The sequence below is a fragment of the Pituophis catenifer genome, unplaced genomic scaffold (genome assembly GCF_029215685.1).
Source record: "Pituophis catenifer annectens isolate HBS135680 unplaced genomic scaffold, rPitCat1.0.hap2 SCAF_2, whole genome shotgun sequence".
Taxonomy (NCBI): domain Eukaryota; kingdom Metazoa; phylum Chordata; class Lepidosauria; order Squamata; family Colubridae; genus Pituophis; species Pituophis catenifer.
The window spans coordinates 127723181-127748650 of NW_027256882.1; the positions used below are offsets into that span (position 1 = coordinate 127723181).

Below are 25470 nucleotides of genomic sequence, written 5' to 3' on the forward strand. Positions count from 1 at the left end.
CTAAGTTAAAGGTGGAACTGAGCTTTTAAGGTTAGGTTAGGTTAGTTAATACTACAGATCCTTTAAATATTTACACAAAAGACTTTGGAATGCAAAAAGTGGTTAGAATTTACTTTCATAAATTACAAACATTTCAAGAGATGTTGTTAAGATGTTAAGAGGTTGTTAAGCTGTGTCAGTTTCCTGGTGGGAGGTTCTTTTAAATAATTCTGATCATTTTTTACTTGTTTTTATATTGGGCATCTATCTATCCAAAATTAAAGTCCCATGCAGTAAAAACTGAAAAGAAGACTTGGTCATTTGATGTAATTATTTTGTCTTCAATACAGCATGCCCAAAATCAAACAAAATGCAACATATTATATGTTTTCAAAATGGAATTTTATTTAACTACTCTTCATTTAAAATAACTTTACTCTTTAGCAAAAAAGGATCTTGGAGCTGCTTACTTGTGAGCATTAAAAATCATAAAAGTATGAAGAATGAAGTTGGCAGTTAAGCAACAATTTGTAAATTAATTATTCTTAGGACTATTACGAAACACTTTAGGATGGAAAAGTGTTTAGAACAACTGAGAATTCAACAAAACAGAATGCTGTGCTTTTATCTACTCCTTCTGGAACCCTTTGATATAAATAAATAGCATATTCTGCCCACTATTTTTTTTAGCCACCTAACATATGTGTTAGTTTTATGATTCATTTTCAGTGTGATGCCACTAATCTTGTATGTCTTTTCTATAAACCAAACTTGTTTACATAGCATTGTCTCATGACAGCTTGGTAATAGAGTAGGTTTAAAAGTGAACAATATCTTGAAAATATTTGAGGATTATATGATTTGTTTTACATTGTCACATGACTATACTGTTGCTATATTCAAACAGAGGTTATTGATCATTTTCATTTATATGAAATAATGGATAGAATTTGAGAATAGGATTTTGAAATTATGTGTCTGATATGAAGAAAAATGGTATACATGGCTCTTATTGACATTTCATCTCACATCCTGAAATGATGATGGAAATTTAGATTACTCAATTTTTTTTATTCTTGTCAAGATTGGGTGACATGTATGATATTTTTGCCAAAGCACTGGTTTCTCATAGTTCCTATCAATTTCATAGGGCACAGCTATATTTTGTTCTTCAAAGATTTGGGGGAGGAGTATTTTTGCTCTCAAAAATCAAACAGAAATCATATGCTTTTCCAAATATTTCCAGTAGTTTCTTATTGCCTTTACTACAGATTAGCTGTAGAAAATATTTCTGAAGGTCCATTAAATACATTTATTCATAGGTTCTAATACATTACATTAGAGTTATATTGCTATTGATGTTAAAAGATAATAGTTTACTGTATCAAGTTTTGCACAAAGTATGGTCTGTTGCAGGGGACCCCAGAGGATCTGCTCTTCTTTTATGAACATCTTCGAAAAGGTGGAGAAGTGTTTCGAGTTGATGAGTGCCTCCTCCTGTATCGTTACCATGCACAGGCAGCCACTAACACAGTTTTAGAGTAAGTCATGTTTAATATCAAATGTCTTGGAGTATTAAGAAAGGGTTTATCTCCTAACAGTAGAGGCATTTCTTTGGATAATTTGCTTGCAAAGTTACAATATTTTTTTAAACTTGTAAATTACGTAATGCTCAACAACTGTGGTCTCAAATTATTTTTAGTATGTCAGTTGAATATTTAGAACACCTAACTTTTAACCCTAAAATTAGTTATTATGGATGCAGCTATGATCCGATCCAGTGGTGGGTTTCAAATTTTTTTACTACTGGTTCTGTTGGCGTGGCTTGGTGGTCATGGTGTGGCTTTGTAGGCGTGGCTTGGTAGACATGGCAGGAGAAGGATATTGTAAAATCTCCATTTCCTCCCGATCAGCTGGGACTTGGGAGGCAGAGAATAGATGGGGGCAGGGCCAGTCAGCATTTTTACTACTGGTTCTCTGAACTACTCAAAATTTCTGCTACCGGTTCTCCAGAACTGGTCAGAACCTGCTGAAACCCACCTCTGATCCGATTGTATAAACATTTCATCTGACTGCTTTCTGGCTTTAATAATTTTAGTTGTCTGTTTTATAAGTATTGGGAAACACCCAGCAGGCAGGGAGGAGGAATCAAGCAGTGAGTTAGCCTTGAATCATTGACCTCACCTAATCTCCGTGAAACTCTATCTATCAGCTCCCAAGGGAAGAAAAGCAGTCCAGGGAGATTCCTATATTATAGGCAGAATACAAAAAAGTAGTTAGCTTGAACTCTCATGTGGATCCATTCTTTTTCACCTACATGCTGACAAGCTTTCCATGTGATTCTACACTAGAGCTGTAGAATTGACTAATTCACCATGGACAACTCAACCCGAGACAACTTGCCACAGACTAGTTACTTGCGTCTTGTTGGTCATGGCAAGTTGTCCTAGACCTTTAGAACTGAGTTTAAGATCATTTTCTATTATATCAACTAAGTAAACTCAATATCATGGGATATTGAGCTTTAAATCAATTGTACAACTTACTGGTATTTGTTCAGAGAAGTGCAGAGGCCATGCAGAGTTCTTTACAGAGACTGAAGCCTTAAAAGCCCATCTTTGTAGGGTTTATGGCAATTCTAAAGCTAATGTTCCAAATTTAATTAAAAAATGGAGACATACTTTAAAGTATATAAAATAAGGAGCCTGAGTGGCGCAGCAGATTAATGTTACTGTTAAAAGGTAGTATTTCGCTTCCAGGTGCCTGCAATTACTGCGAGTTCAATTCTCACCAGGCTCAAGGTTGACTCAGCCTTCCATCCTTTCTAAGGTAGGTAAAATGAGGACCCGGTTTGTGGGGGCAATAAGCTGACTTTGTATAAAATATACAAAGTATGAAGGCTGTTGCTTAACGCATTGTAAGCCGCCCTGAGTCTCCGGAGAAGGGCGACATATAAATCAAAATAAAAAAAAAAGTTTCTGTCATTTGCTGAGATTCTTAACAAAACGTCTTCTCCATCACACACTTACATTTTGACAGAAAAATATGAGCCCATAAAGTTTTAACCAGTGTTAAGTATAGACTCATTAAATGTGAGCCATTTTATAGTGAAAAATCCTTTTTGTACATAGAAACTATTACATCAGTTACATAGTAAACATCTGTAAAAGTATTCAGTGTATATAATCTGTTTAGTTTCAAAGGTTATGAGCAACACTCTTGATATGAATTTTGCACATAAAAAAAGAGGAAAAATGAGTTTTTGCCCAACACCTGTTGTTGAGTATCAGTGATTTTTTGGGGGGTTCTTTGTATCCATATGTTATTTACTGAGATAAGTTTGTAAAATGTAACAAACAATTTACTAGAAAGAGTTTGATCACCACAAGGAAGGAATATAGAGTGTGGAAAGCAAAAAATAGATTTCTTATTGCTACTTAAATAGCATCATATTGTTCGGTATGTGATGTGATTGTTAGAATTTTTGAAACCTTTTCTAATGATATTTCAAACTATTTGGAAGACAGTTTTTCCTGCTGTGGGAAAAATGTTTTATTAGAAATGGATTTGTTATGAATTAACAGCAAGCTGTTAAATCCATTTTACAAGACTGTATGGCACAGACCCCTGGATTACAGCATACTTGCAGAATGTGAAAATGGCACAAAGCAATTTCAGATGGGTTTTGTACATAGACAAATATGAAGCTTCCATTATCTCTTTCTTTCTCCCTCTCTTTCCCTTATTCCCTCCCATGTTTATTAGTTCTGAAATGAATAACATATTTCAACTTTGGGAAAAATATTTCCCCAATGTAAGGCAAACAAATTGAGTGTTGATTATTTTGTATTAATAATACGATTCTTGAAACATTCAGGTCCAATTACATAAGGTGACAATTGTATATATTTCAGCGATGGAGCCCATGATCTGAAAAGGAATATTAGCACGGCAGTACTTAAGTCATGCCTTTTAGTGCAGTCTTTATTTTGTCTGAGAAACTTTTACTTTTCCTTTCTAATTGTGTGTGGGGAAAAGCTATGCAAGTCAACGTATAAAAGCTTTTAAAAGCCACACTGTGATTCAGTTTGTTCTTCCTTCTAACTGGGTTCCTACAAAGAAAAGGGCCAAGACAGATCTGTGCAGAGACTTTTAGGTCTCTCAGGTTTTCAGAACCTCAGCCCCAATTATCTCTACATATTCTGTTATTCATTGATAACAGTAAAAAGACCATGAAACCTAAAACCAAATGATTATGTGCTCTTTTGACCACTGTGTTGACTGATGTCTATTTAATGCTGTTGTATTTCCATTGAGTATTTCCATTGAGTCACTGATTTCAGGATAAAATTATTCTTTGTACTGGTCAGTGGCCTATTTATTTTATTAATTTGCTAGATTTGTGTCCTACCTGTTCTCAGGAGTTAGTAGTAACATAGAGCATTCTCTTCCCTTCTCAACAACCCTGTGAGGGAAACACTAATACTAATCTACAGGATCGGGGAGCTCATCTAGGGGTCTAATTATACAAAGGATTAAGCCCATAAATATCTGATGCCCAATTAAGCAAAGGATCATACATCTAGCTTTCAGACACCTAAAAAAACATAAAAAGGTATCACCTGGATTTTCTCTGTCTAACCTGAACAAATATAATTTCAAGAATGCATTTAAATTCACAGTCTTCACTCTCTTATAGTCAGGATTCATAATACTTGAAGGGTGAAAATTGGAAACATCACTAGGTTTTCCTTAAAAGAATAGTTCCATTGAAAAGTGCTGATCAAAAAGGCTGGACAGAGTCACTGGCTGTTTGCTCTTATAAAGTTTGCCCCTTTTTTAGAATTCGTGGTTTGCTTCAAAGCAAGGAGGGCATCTCCCTTTCGATCATTTTTAGCTCCAAAATGCTTAAAGCAATTTTCTCCCAATAGATTTATTTAGAATGCTTGCATAAAATATGGGAAGAAGAGATTATTTGTTGCATTTTAAAAGAAGTGATAATTTACTAAAATCATTTATACTTGTGATGAAGAATTCATTACTTTATATTCTTTTTATTCTTTATCATATTCTTATTTTTTCCCCTTTCTATTGTTTTCTGCTTTTTCTTTTTTCTTTTCTTTTTTTTAGTTTGTATTAGTTTTCATCTTTTTTAATTGTAACTTTTAAGAACAATGCTTTAAAAAAAAACAATGTGGAGCTTGACTGCACTGCACTCAGTTATTTGAATTATATCCACTTATATCTATAGGCAAGCAGTTTTCCCTAGGAATCCTTACAGATGCCTGAAGGCAAGCTTGTACAGGAATTTTCAGATTTCATAATAGATGTGGTGCCGAAGTGCTCTGCTTTTATATTTCTGAGGGCAGATTCACATAGCTAATGTTCAGCTAATTTCTTTTCTTGATAGTATTCAGTTGAAATCATTTACCTCCAACAGTGACATCTGTGCAAGTATTCTAAATAAAGTTAAAACTGATTTGGCTAATTTAGGTAATATTTGGAATTTGAAAGAAAAACATAATACTTGAAAACAAGTGTTTGGAATATACGATTTCAGGTTGAAATGTATGTATATAATTGTAGTCTTCTGAAATCATATTTAAACTATCTGTCTTTTAGTACATGTATCTTCAGAAATTAATCTTGATGACAATTACTAGAGAATATAGATTGTTTAAAGAAAGGTGTGCCATCTAATATTTTCAGCAAAGATAGCAATCAGCTTAAGTTATCAGTGTTCTAATCATACTTTGTCAGAGCCGACATGCCCCACAGGCAGAAACTATTTATTTAATTTACTAATTTAATAGTATTTATCTAATTTTGCAATTCCCATTCCAAGAGGAAAAGAAGTTAATGTCTGATTGGCTAGTGGAGAAGCTACGTTTGATACATTTGCAACATTTAAATGTAGGAATAAATTACTGTTTTTCCCCGTCTGGGAATTCCCACAGGCAGAAACTATTTATTTAATTTACTAATCTAATAGTATTTATCTAATTTTGCAATTCCCATTCCAAGAGGAAAAGAAGTTAATGTCTGATTGGCTAGTGGAGAAGCTACGTTTGATACATTTGCAACATTTAAATGTAGGAATAAATTACTGTTTTTCCCCGTCTGGGAATTCCCATAATTACTTTGTTCTACAGAATAGATTACTGAAAGGCAAAAAGAATATGAAAAGAAGGAAAAAGCCTCACTCTCATAGTCTCCTGTGGTAGAGGCTTCGGGATAACCTGTTAAATGGCATGGACTTTGTGATGACGGAATCTATTATCATTCATCATCTTCCTAGTGTTATTCCCGCAGGTGCAGGGTCCACTTTTCAGATCGTCAAAGGTCATCTCGCACAATCAAATGCAGCATGTGAGTCATGCCTGCATTTATTTATTTATTTATTTATTTATTTATTTATTTATTTATTTATTTATTTGAATTTGAATTTGAATTTGAATTTGTCAAACAAAAATGAGAACAAAAATAAGAGAATAAAAATAGAATGACAGGGACGATAGGCACGTTAGTGCACTTATGCACACCCCCTCTACTGACCACTTAAGTATGCAGAAGTCAATTTGTGACTCAAACTGTGAAAATGTTTAGCTGAGACAACTGAATCAGGTAGGGCATTCCAGACTTTGACAACTCTATTACAGAAATGATATTTTGTACAGTCAAGTTTAGAACAATTTACATTGAGTTTAAAGCGTTAGGAGGGAGATGGCTGTAGATCCCATTGCGACAAAAACCAACAACGATTGATCGTCTTGTTGCCTGAGCCTGATGTTGGTTTGGTCTGTGTTTAGCTCAGCACCATTCTGCTGGGCGGGCAGTATCCAGCAGAATCGCTAGGAGGAGTAGACCTCACCGCCTATGGTAGAATCTAACTGAAGTAGTATGGATATAATTAATAGAAACGACATACTGGTAATCATAAATTTTGCTGCCCGCTTACAAATATTTTAATATTGTCACTTAATAATATTGAAAACATATTTTAGCATATCAATAACATATTTGGACTTTGAGGATCACCAAGCACATTAATGTAATTTTATTTATATGGCATCTTATTGTTTTCAGATAAATGTAGTTTTTGTATAACTCATCTTTATTATTTTTCATAAGTAACTCAGGGTGACAAATGTATATAATACTCTGTCCTGCTCCTATATTCCGCACAAGAACAGCCTTGTGAGATGGGTTAGGTTGAGAAAGAGTGACTGACCCAAAGTCACTAGTTGGCTTTCATGTTCAAATTGGGACTAGAACTCAGTCTCCTGATTTCTCGCCTGGTGTCTTAACCACTAGACCAGCTGGCTTTCCATTATTATCACTATAATGTATACTACATTATATTTTATCTGTATAATGTATCTATGCATAAAATATATTATCATTATAATAATCATTTTAGGGCCTTTTCTGAACCTCCTTTTCCATTTCTACAGCTGTGGTTATTTTAATAGTAAGTTGTTGCATGCTGAGGAATTAAAAGCCATGAATTAAAAATAAACCTCTAATTGTGTTATCCACATTGTATATCAATGCTGGTATTTAATAAAGGAGGAATTTGAATTTGAAACATTTGAAATTTGTTATATGTCTTCTAAATAGTCTAGACGACATTATTAAGAAAAAACTTTCATTCTGGAATACATTTATTAAAACATATCCATCTTTTTCTATTTTTTTAACTGAAGTGCTTGTACTTTAAGACTAGAGTGGTACCAAGACAGAGTTTGGATTATCAATAGAGAGTTTTTTTTGTTTTGTTTTTTTTTATTATTGAAAAAGTTTTCAAATACAAATTTTTCCCCCTTTTTTCTCCCCCCCTCCTCCCTAACCCCCCCACCACCCATCCCCCCCCTGTGACTTCTTCACAACAAAAACCTAGTTCATAACAGATTACATAATATTTTACCATCTCCTTACTCCCTCCTCTATATACTGACCCTTACTTACTAAAAATATTATTGATATTGTTACTTTCCCCTTTTACCATACATTTCAAAAAAATGCAGTCTACTATAACATTGTATGATAACTTCTAATTTAGCATAATATTATTATAACTAGCAATAATCTGCCCTTTTTCTCCTCCCCCAAACTTATATCTATATATTATTACAACATTTCAAAACAACCTTCCACTTTAAGACTATATAATAAGTCCTACTTTAACATTTATTCTTTGTGTATATTAATATAACATTTCAAAGCAGCCTTCCCCATAAATCCTAATTTAACATTTATTCAATTCTATCCATTTCCTCCACTCCCTTAAATATATCACTTAAACATCCCTTTTCTTAAACTAATCAATTAGTAAACTAACATGTTTCCACCCACTTTCCTACAAAATTGCCATGCACAACAATTCTTAATATCTTTAATCCACTACCCACTCTGCTAAATATATATATATATATATATATATATATATATATATATATATATATATATATATTTGTTTTCTCAAGTTTTCGCGGGTGTTTGTATGTAGGTCTTTGGTTATTCGGGTCTTCTCCCACGTAAAATTGGAAGTGTCTTGGCGACGTTTCGACGAAGTTTCGATATACATACATACATACATACATACATACATACATACATACATACATATATATATATATATATATATATATATATATATATATATGTCTTTGGTTATTCGGGTCTTCTCCCACGTAAAATTGGAAGTGTCTTGGCGACGTTTCGACGAAGTCTCATTCGTCATCTTCAGGCTGGTGTTCTCGGCTTCGTGCTTCCAGGAGCAATGTGAGATCGCAGCTGTCTCTTCCTTTTAACTGCTAGTGGGGGTGTGAGCTGATTGGGTGGGAACTTGCCTGTGTTCTGATTGGTTGGAGGTGTGTTCTGATTGGTTAGAGGCTTGGCTGTGCTCTGATTGGATGGGGGGTTGGTTGTGCTCTGATTGGCTGGGGGTGTGTTCTGTTTGGGTGGGGGCTTGGTTGTGCTCAGCTTAGTCTGAGTTGTAGGGGGATTTGAGCTGGTGAGCTGCGTTGTTGTTGTTTGGCTTCGTGTTTGTGGCCGTGCGAGCTCTTCATGGTGGGTGTCAATCTGCTTCATGTATGGATTGGAGGGGTTTAAAGTGACTAATGATGCAGCTGCGGTCTGGCTTCTGGTCCTTGGTCGTGGCTCATTATCAGTGTGGGTTTGAGTCTGCTTTCTGCGTGGATGTGTGGTGGTGACATCCTGTGTGGCTCTCGTGAGTGTGGGTCTGGTGTCATTCGTCGTGTTAGGGACTCATTTGTCAATAAGGGCGGGTTTCCAAATGGCTGGTAGGCGGGAGGTATCGTCTCGTTTGTTCATGCTGTGTGGGCGTTTTTCTATCTCGATGGCTTCTCTGATTATTCTGTTGTTAAAGTGTTCAGTTTTGGCGATAGTTCTGGTCTTTTTAAAGTCAATATCATGTCCTGTGGCTTTAAGGTGTTGGACCAGGGAAGAAGTTGGTTCCTCTTTTCTGACTGAGTTCTTGTGTTCTTGTGCACGCATAACACCCGCGAAAACCTGAGAAAACATATATATATATGTATATATTCCGTTATTAAAAAAAAAAAAAGACAATGACTTTAAGTTTATAATCCATATAATATCTTCTTTGATGTCTTTCCACTAGATTGTTGAGTCCCTCATCCATAATTGGGTAACATAGCATCCTGGTGCAACAGTTTGTTCAAAATCTTCAGTCATCATCTGCCCCCATCAGTAATGAATATCCTCATATATATATAAAAGTAAAAACAACCACCCGAGTGACATTATAATTATATTCCATATAGTTGTAATTGTGGCTTTCATCAGGATTATAAATTCCCATCATCCTAATGGGTAACAACCAGATCTTCTGCATGCCCCAACGTAGCTCTCTTGCCTTGTAGCTCAGGATAGTTATAATATATTTATCAATACAAGAAAGAAATCCAAAGTAGATAATTCAAATCAACAGTTTAAGGCTCTTTTCACATCCCAAAATTACGGCATTGCAGAGGTCTGTCACTGTCCTCAGAATGATATTAACCAATACTTCGCCTCCACTATCTTTTTACATATTCATTCATTTTTTTTTTTAAATCACTGGCTTCACTGTTGCTTAATTTAGAAATTTCTGTTTTTGTGAGACCTATTTCTTTTTTTCTTTTCTTTTTGTGGGTTTAATTTCCGTCCAGTTTTCCTTTCTACAAGTTGTATATCAACTGATCGGTTTTCATTCTGCTTTATAAGTTGATCTTGTTGGTTTTGTTTTTGTATCTCATATTTCTTTTTTGCCAATTGTATGTCAGCTAATTGATTTCCATACTTGTCTTTGACTTGGTGAATCATCACGTTGAAGTCAGATGCCGCTTCTCTCATATTTGTAAATAATCCAGCTGGGGTATCTAAAGAATCCAAAGGCAATTTGTCTACCGCAACCTCTGTAATTCGATATTTTCCCTTTATTTCCAACTCCTTCTGCTTATCCTGTATTGTGCCTAAAGATGTTAAGTTCATTTTCAAAATTTTTTGATAAAATTCTTCCGCTTTTTCAACAGTATCTAGTTGGTATCTTTCTCCTTGATATCTCAATATCATACCAACTGGGGCATCCCACCTAAATGAAATATTTCTGTTTTTTAACTCAGTCACCAGAAAACCAAATTTCTTCCTTTCCGTTAACATCTTGGGGGGGGAGCTCTTTGTAGATCCATATCTTTCTTCCATACAATTGCAAAGTAGAATTGAAGGAATTTTGCAAAATATTATTCCTAATTTCTTTATCTGTAAAATAAATCACCACATCTCTAGGCAATTGCCTTTGCTTTGCAATCCAGGAGTTTATTCTGTAAACTCTGTCAATCCTACAAAACACCTCCTCAGGTTGAACCTTTAAAATCCCAGCCAGAAATTCAGAAGATATTTTCCTTAAATCATCTCTGTTATTTTCCTGCAAACCTCTCAGTCTAATTGCATATTCAGTAAAATTATATTGCATCTTTAAAACTTCTCTTTCAATCCGTTGTTGTATATTTTCTGCATTACAAGTCTTTTGTTCATTTTAGGTTTTTCTTCTGAACTATTGTCTTGAATGTTTGTCAAATCATTTTCAATTTTTTGTATTCTATTGACCAAATTGTCCTCAATTTCTTCCACTTTAGACTCTAATAAGTTAGTATTTTCATGCAACTTGATCATAAATTCTGCAAAGCCATCAGCCATTTTTATAATCTTTCGATCCAGAGTATCAAACTTTAATTGCACTAATTCTTTAATTTCCTGCTTAAATTTTTCAAAGTTCTGATTCACAATCTCATCCCTTCTTACAATCTCCAAAAGAAATTCAATTATATTAAAATCAGTTTTCTGAGACTGGAGCTTTAAAACTTGTTCACGTAATTTATTAATGGGGGAATCCCCCCCATTGCTTGTTTGTCCGGCTTTAATGCCATATTTCAGCACAGACAAACTATTTTAAAAAAAAAGAAAAGAGAGGCAACAGAGAAAAAAAAACTTCTTTCCAACCAAGATCAATATCAGATCTCCAGGAAGAGAAAAACACAAAAGTAGAGCATTATTTTCAAATGTAGCCAAAAGTATTTATTCCGCTACTTTGTATCTCAATAGGAAATGGAAGGACTCTCCCTTTCAGCCCCTTCTCAAGCCTCGGCAATCGCCATTTTTAAAGATTCTTTTTTCCTTTTCCTTTTCCTTCTTCAATAATTATTATAAAATAAGTGAGATACTTGCGATTCAGGATCACAGGTCCAGCTCATATCCCTTCAAATGTAGCCAGGAGCATTTATTCTGCTACTTTGTGACTTAATAAGAAACGGAAGGACTTTCCCTTTTCAGCTTTCCTGCTCCAATTTCGGCAATCGCCATTTTAAAAGGTCTTTTTTACTTTGTTGAGAGAGTTTTTATTTTATTAGTAATCTCAAGAAAAGATTTAATTCCCCTTTTTTGCATTTCATTCCTAACTGCTTTTGAGTATTTTGTTAGTAAAAAGATTTGATTGGGCATATGCCCTTATTTTTTCCAGTTCCATTTATAAAATGGGGTGTGTGTGATATTCATATTTTTAATTTTGATGTGATTTCACTACAAAAAGTCAGTGTAATAAACCAACAGAAATATAGTAAAAGTGTGTTCTGATCTGCCTGGTTAGGTTCTGATCATCAAAATTATTAGAAGAATACAAGAATTTCAGGGCTTTGCAAAGAGTATCTTATCCTTTTAGCATAATTTAAAGTTACTTTGCATCAAGATTATGAGCTGTGGTGCCCCAGTTTGGCACACCAACTGGTCCTCGTGACACACTGCTATGGCTTCTAGCTATGAAATTCGTGTGAAAATTGAAATTAACCAGTGAGAATCTTCTCTGGGGGTGGTTTATGTAACTTTTTAAGAACTGCTTTTAGTTTCATATTGTTTCGAACAGTTCCTTAATTGCTGCTTGCAAGTTGCTGCAGTTCCTTGCACCTGTGTTGGCTCTGGGAGTCTGGGAAAATGGCATTCCCTTATCCCCCAAGCCAGGAATCCCAGCTACTGGCCTTGGGAACAGCTCTCCGTGTACAAGACAACCTAGGTGAACCGGAAACCCTAAGGGTTTTCCCCCAAATCATCTCTGTCTTTTGACACTCCTTAAGCAACATATTTTATCAATATTAGTAACATTAAGTTGCACTCATTACAGGTTTTCACAGAACTCACATCTGTAATTATCATGTAATTAGCCTGAAGGCTCAGTCACACACTTCTCTACATGATCTGAAAATCCACCCACTGTTTGTCCTTATGACACAACCTGAAGCTACGAAAATATTCCCAAGATAAAGCTTCATGGTACAGACTTTCTGGCTTAACCCTTGCAGAAAAGAGCATGTGAGGGCCAGAGTGCAAATTTAGATACATATTTTCTTCCTTACCTCACCTCATTTAGGCTTCAGTACAGGAACCCAATTCCTTAAGGGCGAAACTACTCTCTATGGGAACAGTGAGTTTATATTTTCATGATAATGAGCCATCCCTGGCAGCTCCCATCCTGATTAGAACTGTGGCACAGGGAGAAGAGCCTTTTTATTAGTCTGTGCTCTAGCTACTTTTTGCCTGCAGTAGTGGTGCTTGGTGCAGATTGCACCTTAAAAGTATTGTTCAGGTATTCACTTGAACAGATAATAATGAGAACTAAATACAGTTGAATTACTAAGGAGTAATTTTTAATAGGCTTGGCTAGCCGATAGTATAATATTTAGACTTTTGTCTCTAGAGAGGAGAGTACTACACAAATTTTACTGTAGGTGACAGTCAAAGAATTTGATTATTGGTCTTGTCCCAATTCCCATTTTCCCACATCAAGGAGTTTGGCAAAAGCCACAATCTTTTGTTAAGGCAGAACTAAATTTTAAACAATGAGGAAATTTCTGCTAAGAATCAAAGAATCTTGACAAGAGTAAGTAAGCTAGCTTAGACATGTCATTGTTGCTCTTATGGTGATAGAAATACTGTCTTCTCCATTCCTTACAGATGCTTCCAGTGGAGACCATATTTCATAATCCAAGACAAGTTTCAGTTTTATAATGTAGGGGCATTAAGAATTCTGTTTTATCCTTCCAGCATTTTGATTCTATCTGTGAACAACCTTTGGAAAGATTTCAAACAATTATCAGAAAAATGTTCTTTTACTATTTATCCCAACTTTTTGGCATTTAGAGACATTTCAGGAAACAAGGGAGGTACTCTTCTTTCTCCTTTCTATAATTCTCTTCAGGTTAATTCCACCTTTCTATGTATTCTGTTTTTATCTTACTTTAAACGTTACTATGAATTTGTTGGATTTCTAAAACAACTTACAGTTGACGAAGTAATTCTGTTGTCTTTTTTTCAACACATTGTTAGTACTATCATTGCATTTAATGACTAGTTATTTGCTCTAGATCACATAGTATAATCCTATATCACACAAAGAGACTGTGAAATCCTGAACTAACTCTGTTCAGGCACCTCCAACTCTACAGTTTTAGAGTTTGCCCATGACAATTTAGAGATTATCTCAGCTATCTGGTCAGGGAGAACAGGAGGAAAATTTGGGTAGAGCACCAGCCATATCTGTAAGTCTCTTTCAGTGATAGTTAAGGCCTTTTTAGCCTGGGTCCAGTAACTTTGGAAAAGCAATACATTGAGGCTAGGCAAATCTTCATAGGACATTGGACACATTTAGACATAGGACAGAAAAACTTTGCTTAATGACCCCATCTTCCATTTCAATCAGTAGGAGTAAAGATGTGCCCAAAGAAATACTGAATTTCACTAAAAAGCCAATTCAGAAAACTGTTGATTAGAGTTTATCAACTAGCTAGAGATTATAAAATAGCTTCTACTAACCTGTCAGTGTAGACATGTTAGGATCACGACAACGCCTTGTTTCCAGTTTAGCACAATCAACAGCCATGCTAGCTGGGAGGGTACAAGAATGGGGAAAGTTGGATATATGCTGCAAAATAAGTTAATTCTTGAGGGTCCAAAAATGAAATCTTATTAAACAAAAATATATTAAGAAAGCTACGGCTATTAAATACGGATAGTCTTTGAATTACAAAAGTTCATTTGGTGACCAAAGTTATAATGACAAAATTCAGAAGTTTGACAACTGACTCATAGTTATGAAGGTTGCAATGTCCTGGGGTCATGTGATCATCTTTTGTGACTTTCTGACAAACAAAGTCAATAGGGAAGCCAGATTCATTCATCAGCCCATGGTACTAACTTAACAACTGCAGTGATTCACTTAACAACTGTGGCAAGAAAGGTCGTAAAATGAGGCAAAATTCATTGAACAGCTGTCTCACTTAGCAACAGAAATTTTGGGTTCAATTGGTTATACATTGAGGACTATCTATAGGTTTATGTAATCAATGTATCCACAGCCAGCATGAAATTTTGGTATGCAACCTTTAACTTGATTGGAAATTAATTTATTATATCTATCAATTAGCAATCATTGCTAAATTTGATTTGGAAATTTGAGTTGAGTATAATGAAGGAATATTTGGTGTAAACTGTGTAAACTCTGCCCTGTTTTGGCCGGTAAAGTGCTGCAGGACGCCGTTCAGGCTGAAAATGGGGCACAGGGGGCCATACAGCCCCCTGTGCCCCATTTTGGCTGGCAGGGTGCTTCAGGAGGTGTCCGTCCCATCCCTCCCCCACTCCCTGCCCCCCCCCCCCGGGCCCACAGGGAACTATAATGCTGATCTGGCCGTTGAAATCCAGTTTGACACCCCTGCCCTAGACAATATCACTTTGAAATATTGCATTTATTATGGGAATGATTGCTTAAGAAAATAAACAAAATGTAATTATGATAAAGATGTCTCTAAGATGGTATGAAATGAGCCCAAACAAAATAAAGTTATTGAAAGCCAAACAAAACTGATTTTATTAAGTTTGTTGAAAGGAACTAAATGTAAAAAAAAATCTGCCCCCAAATTTGTTGAGGGCAGTTAAAATTGATAATCCTGATCCATTTTCTCCCTTTGCAGATGTTTCCTTGTTACAGTTCCAAAGCCATATGGATTCAACATTTCAGATAGATCTAAGCATTTGCTTATGTTATTTTATGTTTATATATGTCATAATGGAATTTTATTTTGAAAGTTCAGACATAAAAATACACTTGAATAAAAATGCACTTGAATAAAAAGACATCTGCTGGTTTGTGGAATTTATTATTAAACTTAGAATTTAGCAGTAGCAGTAGCAGTAATGCCAAGGTCACAACTTCACTAATGAACTTTCAAATGTGCTGCATATTGTTTTTGGCTTTTACATTGTCAGTATTTTATTTATTGTAAAGAGGTCTCTGTTCTTCTTTCAAGTGTTTGTAGCAAGAAAAGGAAATTATTTTAAATTGTCATGCAGAAGTATATGCTGAGAATATTGATTACAAACATTGTTGCCATGCTACTGAAATTTCAGACTGTCAAATGTGAAAAAGTATGCTGTTTTGTTTCTTGAACATTGCAAAAAAAAATTGTCAAATATCAAAAAGTGCTACATTAGGGGAAGCTACTCAAGTGACAATGTAATATTGGTGATTGGCAGCAAAACCTTATGCAATATTTTTTACATGTCTAACAGGGTTCTGTCTCTTTACATTTTGACTGATAATCTTGTAAAGTGATGTAAATGTAAAGCACTTCATTGATTATGCTTCTGACTATATCTTCATATGATAAAATATAAACAAACAAAGAAAATATTATTAAAACCATAGCAAGTAACAAGCAAATAATTTTCAGCATTCAATCTAAATAGGAGGATAACCATTACATCAAGTGAAAAAAATAAACCTGCCCAATTCCCCAATTTTCAAATTTTGGTGAGGCGAAGTTTAGGTTGTTCCACTTTCTGCTTACATATACATATACATACACAACACACACACACATACAGCATGTACCCTGCTTTCCCAAAAATAAGACCTACCATGTTTTTACACATGCATTTAATATAAGCCCAAAATAAGCCCTACATAAGCACCTGTGAAGCTGGTCATCCACACATTCTTTCTAGTTGCTCATGGTGTCACCGACATAAGGTGAGTTGTTGTGGGGTGGAGCTGCTCCACTCTCCCTGCACCGGTTTACCTCAGGGCCCCTGAAGCCAGGACATACATGCTCCAATGATGTCTTGTGGCCGCGGCACCAGCGCATTGCTCGGCTTCCTGTTCCATTGGGGTTACGAGCAAGCAGAAGTGGGCTGGTGGCCAGGTGGGGTCCTGCTGAATGGGGCCGTTGGTGAGGCAGGTATTGGGGCTTAGGTGACCTGGTTGCAGGGGCCCTGAGGTAAGCCAGTGTATGGTGCATGGGGTAGCTCCATCCCTTTGGCTTGCGGTGCTGCACTGGGATGCCACACAGCCTCCTGGCCCGCCGTGAACGAGCAAAAGAAGTGGGCCTCCGATACATGGGAAAAAAGTCATCACCCAAAAATAAGCCCTAGAGTTTATTTTGGAGCGCAAAAGAAAATAAGACCGGGTCTTATTTTCTGGGGAAAATGGGTATTTATGTTGTCTTTTATTGCAAAATTACATTTGAAACAGCATGATCTAAAAATTTCCTGAGATACGTTTTAAGAGTGTTACTATCCACTCATACTTCATTTAATAGCACAGCAGAATATTTCTTCTTTGGCAGATTCCAACTCTTTTGACAACATTATATTTTAGAAATATATAAGACCTCCTAAGTCTTCAGTGATTCTAACCTGCTGTCTCTTTGAGCCTTTTTTTGGACTACACTGTGTCGAAATAATGTTGAATCTTGTTTTTTTCCCCTTCTTCTTGTTTTGTACGATTCTCAGGGAAACCATCTGGACACACCGAGTTTTGTTTCTGGAGGAGAGAATTCTTAGTAATTGGACATCCTTCACCATTTGGAATGCTGGCAAACAGGGCAGAAAACTTTTTAGAAGTTTATCTCCAGCTAATCAGAACAAAGTAAGTTTGAACAAATATTTTACAAGTGGGCAATTACTTCAATAAACACTCATTCTTGTTGACATGTATTTTCAGAACCATTCTCTCCATGTATTTGTATGAAACATGGATTATTGTTTTTTATTCATTTTTATTTCAAAATGTTGTATTTGTAATACATACTACAAATGCACATACAAAACTGAACCTCAGAGTGTTGAACACAAAATTTATACTGATAATAAATTAGATAACTGAATATGCTGGCTGGTTATTACTTACCAAATATTGTCCAGAAAATAGTTTAAGAGGAACATCTGTAGAGCATGTGAAAATTTTGAATGCTGTAACATTATACATTAGTTGCCATTTGTTTCACTGATTGCTTCATCTTCTTTGAGAAAAATAGTGATGTATTATGAGTTGAGAAAAAAGGCTGTTAATTATATTTTATTTATTCCATACTTTATTGTATTAGCTATATGGTAATTAAATGATAAATAATAGCTCTTGAAAGCTACTCTGTGTCCTAAGGCAGTGTATGGAAGAAGGTGATTTGTTAAGAAATAAACGGATACAGAGAGATATTTCTATTCTACCTTTATATATATCCAAGGTGGTTCAAAATAGCTGCCATTCAAATGATGAGATGTCATGCTTTTGCACAGGAAAGACCATTGTCTTAGTACAGGAAAAGAAAAATGTTGGTTTGATTAGCATTTTGTCTTACATTCCACAAGTGTTGCATACAAACTCAGGTTTATGAATCTTACTGAGTAGTTTAAGACCCCCTTCTTTGACTGTAAATAAAACAGTAAACAGATTATTGTCCATAAGAGCAGCTTGACTGCTGGACACATGCAGATGATTATTTCTTTTATACTATAGCTGACAGGGTTTTCTACTCCAAAATGTTGAGTCATCTTAATCACTGGAGTGCAGTTTGCAAAATTGTTTGTTGCTATGGAAATTTCATCATTTTCTTCTATTGTTGTGCAACGTGCTTTGGAAAATCCCCTGACTGCTTTCATTTATCATGGTTTTCACGTGATGAAATTGTTTCAGAGTGGTGGGCAGTAGGGTAGGGTTTCAGACTTCAATCGAGGAAAGAGACTTCAGAAATGAAAAACAGCAATCGGTCCCTGAAATTTCCTTTGCAGTTTGTTGTTTGTGAAGCTTTTTACTGATCAGTTGCAAGTGACCACTAGTATGAATCAAGGCAGTTTTCTTTGTTTCCTGGTTTGCAGTGGATTTGGTGATTCCTGATAAGTTGTTGTGTATTTTATAATAATGCAGACCCGAAACCCAAAATTACCATAAATTAACAGAGGTAGCGTTGTAAGAATAGAATTATTCTTGGAGTTTCACCATCAGCCAAGTCAGCCTTTTTCTTTACTGTATTGCAGAATAGCAAAACCTTTCTTATTACTGGTGTGGCTGTAATTAGCTGAGATGCTCAGATTCTTCTAAGCTGACCTTTGCATAACATTTGCTTTGGCAACACTGTGGGCCAGAATATCAAGGTTGCAATTAAAGTTATTTCTTTTTTGCCTTGCTAGGCAATTGAAAAAACAGCTGGAAATATTAACCCAGTCAGTACAGAGTATTATTTTGAAACGATCTGAGAAAAGATGCTTTTGCCTCCCCCACTTTCCTAAATTACGGTTGATTTCAAGAGAGTGTACTTGGTCTTGATTTACTGATTGATATTAGTAGAATGTTTTCCTTGTAGCTTTTTAGCTAAGATATCAGCAGAGTACTAAATTATCAGAAAAATCCAGGACATGGTAGAAATACAGAACACAGAATAACAGAGTGGAAGGGACCATAGAGGTCTTGTAGTCCAACTCCCTGCTCAAGCAGGAGACCCATACCATGTCAGATAAATGACCATCCAATCCAGGGGTGGGTTCTACTTACCTTTACTACTGGTTCGCAATGGGGCCGTACGGGTGCTCTTCTGCACAAGCGCAGAAGCTTCTGCGCATGCGCAGAGGCGTTCTGATGATGTCGGGTCGATAGGCGGAGCCTCCCACCGTTTTTACTACCGGTTCTATAGAACCGGTGCGAACTGGGGGCAACCCACCACTGATCCAATCTTTTCTTAAAGGAGGCAAGTCATTTCCACTAATTAATTGTTGTCACTGTCAGAAATTTCTCCTTAGTGATTAGATCTCTCCTGATAAATTTCCATCCATTACTTCTTGTCTTGCCCTCAGGTGCTTTGGAGAATAGATTGACGTTCTCTCCTTTTCTTCTCTGACAGCCCCTTAAATATTGGAAAGCTACTATCATGTCACCCCTAGTCTGTCTTTTCATTAGACTAGACATACCCAGTTCCTGCAACTGTTCATATGTTTTTGCCTCAGTCCCCTAATCATCTTTGTTGCTCTTCTCTGAACTCTTTCTAGAATGTCAGCACCTTTTTTGTGTTGTCGTGACTAAAACTGGACAAAATATTCCAAGTGTGGTCTTACCAAAGAAATATAAAGTGGTAGTAACACTTCACAATATTCAACCATATATGCTGCAGCTTTAAGCCTAAAATTTCTTCTCAGAATAGGTGCACAAAACCACTTTTCTTCCTCCAAGCAGCAGAGACTACTAAACTTACTTTTCTTTATTCCCCAAACTTTCTATTCCTTAAAATACCTAAATATGTTTTATCATTCTTGCTCTTATTACCATCTTCCCTTCATCTCTTGAAATAGAGACTATAAATTAGATGGGGCAAGGTTCCTTCCTTCCTTCCTTCCTTCCTTCCTTCCTTCCTTCCTTCCTTCCTTCCTTCCTGAATTCCTGAATTCCTGAATTCCTGAATTCCTGAATTCCTGAATTCCATGATGTTCTTCTATAGTATATGTTACTGGCAAAGGAAATTGCCTATTTTCCATTGACTAGGAAGAGTAACTAGATGCCTTCCAATTGATTTTGATTTCATATTGTCTTAATCCTAACTAGTATGGCCAATGGCAATGGGTTCTGAGTTTTGGAGAGCCAAACATCTAGAGAACACCAAAACACGTATCATTGGAAATATGGCGAAGCGGAGCTTATAGCAACAGAACTCATTTCTAACATATGTTTGGCTTGTTTGGAATTGTTTCCATAAACTAATAGGTCTGATCTACTAACTAACTGGCTATCATCTGGTTTCACCAGCAATAGCTACTTGCTAATTTTGATAATTTGTTAGTGGGGAAAAAAAGTCAGATACAAGATAGGTGGTACTTGGTTTGGAAGTATCATGCATGGAAAGAATCTTAGAGTTGTAGTCGGTCACTGACTTAATGTAAAGAGAGCCTTGGTAGTACAGGGGTTTAAGGCACCCTGTTATTAAGCTTATTAAGACCAGCTGCCTGCAATTACTGCAGGGTTCGAATCTCGCCAAGGCTCAAGGTTGACTCAGCTTTCCATCCTTTCTAAGGTAGGTGAAATGAGGACCCAGTTTGTGGTGGCAATAAGCTGACTTTGTATAAATATACAAAAGGATGAAGGCTATTGCTGAGCACATTGTAAGCTGCCCTGAGTCTTCGGAGAAGGGCGGCATATAAATCAAATTAAAAAAAAAATAAAAAATCAAGTGACATTTGGGTTAAAAAAAGAAAATTTAATTGTAGGTTCTACCAGTAGTTTCCAAACCACAGAAAAGAAAACCTTCACACTATTCTGTTTTGTTCAAAACAAAAGGAGAAACAAAGGGAAATATTAGGGAAAATGTCCAACCAGTATGATAAATAGCAATAGCACAGCAATAGCATTTAGGCTTATATACCACTTCACAGTGCTTTACAGCCCTCTCTAAGTGTTTTACAGAATCAGCATCTTGCCCCCAACAATCTGGGTCCTCATTTTACCGACTTCGGAAGGATGGAAGGCTGAGTCAACCTTGAGTCAGTGAGAATCGAACTGCCAAACTGCTGGCAGCCAGCAGTTATCTAGGAAGATGAAGGATTGTCTTCATTGGATGTTTTCATAGAAAGCTGTTCAGCTATCTACAAGGGATGCTCTAATTCAGATTGCTATCCTTAGTAGGATATTGGATTTGATGTCCTAAATGACTCCTCCCTGTAATTCTCTGAAAGGAAAATCCAAGGAGTTTAGGTTTAAATTCCTAGCTTTAAAGGGATTTGTTTTTTGAAAGGGTAAATGAGTATTATGCATATATATTTGCTGAACAAGTATTTCTGTATTTGTATTTGTATTTTCATAATCTCTTCCACTCTTCTTCTCCTTCCTTCTTTCCCGTCCTTCCTTTTACAAATTTCCTGCTTTCAGTTGGTCTTATTCTGGTTCTCCAATAGGAATTTTGCATAACTTTCTCCCATAGTTCTGAGTGAGTAGCCCAGTGCTTGGACAGACCCTACTCCCAGATACCCAAGAAAAAGATCTTCTCTTTTCTAAGATTTATCCAAGCCTGCACAAGCTTTCCCAGAGGATTCCAGAATATCTCCCACATTGCATGTAAATGTGTATGTACAGTAAGGAGCCAACTGAAAAGGTTTGTCTACTAAAATACATGTGAGAGGGTTATGTGCTACTGTTTTTGGTACTCTGGAAAACAGCAATATCTGACTCATTGAGTTACATGTTTGCTTCTCAAATGTTAGGACAAGACTTAGGAATCTATTTTTTAGAAAGTTGATAACATTTCAAGGACCACCCTATTGGAACAACAGCCATTCTGTTATGGTTGCCATTCTGAATAGTTTTAAGAAACTGGGTTCCTAACTGTATCTTTTTTTCAAATTCAAGGGATTGACAGAGGATGGTTGTAGTATTTCTGCAAGACTGAAGCCGAACAGACCTTTTTTGTTTTAAAAAAAGCATCCAATTCATTTTGAGCTTGCAGCTGTAGAAAACCAATCTTTTATGGGATGCTTAAAGGTCTGCTTTCTTTATGCTTGTCTATCCAGGTTCAGTATCATGAATGTTAGAGTTACTTTTATGACTTCATTCTGCCATTCAAGTTGCAAAAGCAATTTTAATGAGAAAAGAAAAAAAAAAGGAAAAGAAAAATTCTATCCTTCAGTTGAACAAATGGTACTGCCACAATCACATGTGAAAATGTGGAACTTTGTACAGTTTTCTGTCCAGAAAATCTTACGCAACTAAATAGTTAAAGTTTTGAGTTTAAAGAAATAATAAATATAAGCTATTCTAGTTCAGATATCATAAAATATGTCAGGAAAGCTGCTATTTTATCACCATTCACCTATTATAAGTTACATGTTGAAATACATTCACTTATGCAAACAGCCTCATATATATGCCCATATTTTATTGAACTTCATTTGAAAAGGGGAAGAAAGAGTGATATATAAAGATGTGGAAATTCAGGAAATTGCCCTTGCAAAACAAAGCATCATCATATTCCTTAATATATTGCTGACATAATGATTTCAAATATCTTAGCCTTAAAAATAATTTTTTTAAAAAAACTTATTTGGTTCTTTCTTGCTTTTCTATGATAAAGCAAAAGAAAGAATCCCTTCCTTTGTAGTTTGGATTCCTTTATTTGTGCTTACTGTCTTGAGAAATTTCAGAATATGACTGTGTGCAAGACCCACTTGAAGTGCATCTCCAATGTCAATTGTATTAAGGCAGAACAGAGAACAAAGGCTTGCTGTGTTACATTTGCATCGTTAGAATTATTTGTCCTGCTATTTTGGAATCTTTTTGGCTTGTATATCTCAATGATATGGGCTGGGTACGTGCAGAAATTGGCACTTTTCCTTCATTCTTTCTTTCTACTCCTTAGACTAGCCATAAATTTAAGAGGGTTGTTCAATGCAAGGAGGATGAGTTTCCATTGCCCAAAGTTCTTTACTGAAGAAATGCTCCTTTGCCCTTGGAAATCTGTGCATGTGGTCAGATTCATAATACATTTCTGAGAAAGCGATCGATAGATGATGGCCTTGTAGTTGCAGAAGAACATGATTCAAGAGACCTGCAATTATATTCCAATCTAAAACATTTTGCTGCAGGGAAACACAATCAAGAAGGTGCTGCTAAATACTGAGTTAGAATGTCATGTAATGAGCTTAAGGAGACTGTACTAATACAGCAAAAATTGCACTATTTTCCCTTCATTACAAAGACTATTTATTTTTAAAGGATAAACTATATGATAGTTTGTATTTTCGTTACTAGTATCCCTAATAAAAAGTAATAATTTATGGGCATTTTGTACCTAAGATTGTTTTGTGAGGTATTTTATGTAAATCATATAACTGCAGGCACAAGGGCCTGTTAATGGGGAGAAGTTTAAAAAAATTGTTAATTGCGATATTCTAAAAATGAGTTTAGAAGTGATATTCTAAGGTAAGTAGTTCATAAGAGTATCCTAGAAGACCAGACTTCTTCTGATTGCATAAACAATTAGGCACACATTTGTTTCCTGTTTTTGGATGCATACCACTTCTACTTTTTTAATTATTTCATTAAAACGTAAATAATGATGGTACAAAAATAAATAAAGGTGAGGGCCATCCATGTGGATATATGTTAGTATAGAAAGTATCTGAGATTGCTTGTTATTGCTGTAATGGTATCTGAATTATTAATCAGTTTCTTCAGTATTTTCAGTGATCTAAAGTAAAAAAAAAAAACTTTAAAAATAGACATGTAGCATTTCTGATAATAAAATCCATGTTGCCTTTATCCTGTTTGTTCTCCCTCCCTCCCTCCCTCCCTCCCTCTCTCTCTCTCTCTCTCTCTCTCTCTCTCTCTCTCTCTCTCCATACTGTATATTATATTATGATATCACATTATATTAGTTATATCATTATCATATCACATCTACCGTATTTTCCGGCGTATAAGACGACTGGGCGTATAAGACGACCCCCAACTTTTCCTGTTAAAATATAGGGTTTGAGCTATACTCGCCATATAAGACTACCCCTCTTCCAATGCACACCAAATAAAAATTAAAAAACATCAACTGGCTCACCTACAATGTAAAAACAGCTGTGCTAGTCCCAAAATGGCCCCTGCAACAAGCAGGAACCTTACACAGCCACAAAAAGCCCTCCCAAAAAACTTTCACACTCTACACACACACAACACAACTGGCTCACCTACAATGTAAAAGCAGCTGTGCTAGTCCCAAAATGGCCCCTGCAACAAGCAGGAACCTCACACAGCCACAAAAAGCCCCCCCAAAAAACTTTCACACTCTACACACACACAACACAACTGGCTCACCCACAATGTAAAAGCAGCTGTGCTAGTCCCAAAATGGCCCCTGCAACAAGCAGGAACCTCACACAGCCACAAAAAGCCCCCCCCAAAAAACTTTCACACTCTAAACACACACAACACAACACAACTGGCTCACCCACAATGTAAAAGCAGCTGTGCTAGACCCAAAATGGCCCCTGCAACAAGCAGGAACCTCACACAGCCACAAAAAGTCCAAAAAAACAACTTTCACACTTTACACACACAAAATTCCACATACAGCTTTGTGAGATTTTGTGTGTTTGTGTAGTTAGAGTGAATCACTACAGAAACACACTAAATCTCAGAAAGCTGCACAAATATTATTTTATTTTATTTTATTTTATTTTTATTTTTATATGAAAGCTACATTTAAAACTTCCTGAACTTTAAATGGCTAGGTCTAAAAAAGAACAACTAAAAAAAACCCAATTGACTATTTTTTTTAAAGCTCCCAAAGGGGAAAAAAACTTACCCAATAGAACAGGGGTCTCCAACCTTGGCAACTTTAAGACTTGTAGACTTCAACTCCCAGAATTCCTCAGCCAGCTTTGCTTTGCTGGCTGAGGAATTCTGGGAGTTGAAGTCCACAACTCCCTGCTTGCTTGATTGCAGGCAGGGAGTTGCTTGCTGATGGAATAGATTCAGGCAAGCGAAGCAAGGCAAGCGTTGCGACTAGCAGCTGAGGTAAGCAAGCTGGAGGGGGAAAACTTTTTCCCTTTTACATGGCTCTGGCCATCCCATCTGAGTTGCAGGGAACTCAGCTGGGATCGTCAGAGTTTGGATCGTCAGAGTAA

The 25470-nt window shown here is 36.0% G+C and overlaps 1 protein-coding gene across 1 annotated transcript in view; it reads left to right on the plus strand.

The window, feature by feature from the left end:
* B3GNTL1 (UDP-GlcNAc:betaGal beta-1,3-N-acetylglucosaminyltransferase like 1) overlaps positions 1–25470 on the plus strand; it is a 146706-nt gene that overhangs the window by 107549 nt on the left and 13687 nt on the right. Inside the window, exons 8-9 of the mRNA XM_070937479.1 lie at positions 1396–1520; positions 17335–17470. Coding sequence (XP_070793580.1) covers positions 1396–1520; positions 17335–17470 — 261 coding nt within the window. The remainder of the gene's footprint in view (positions 1–1395; positions 1521–17334; positions 17471–25470) is intronic.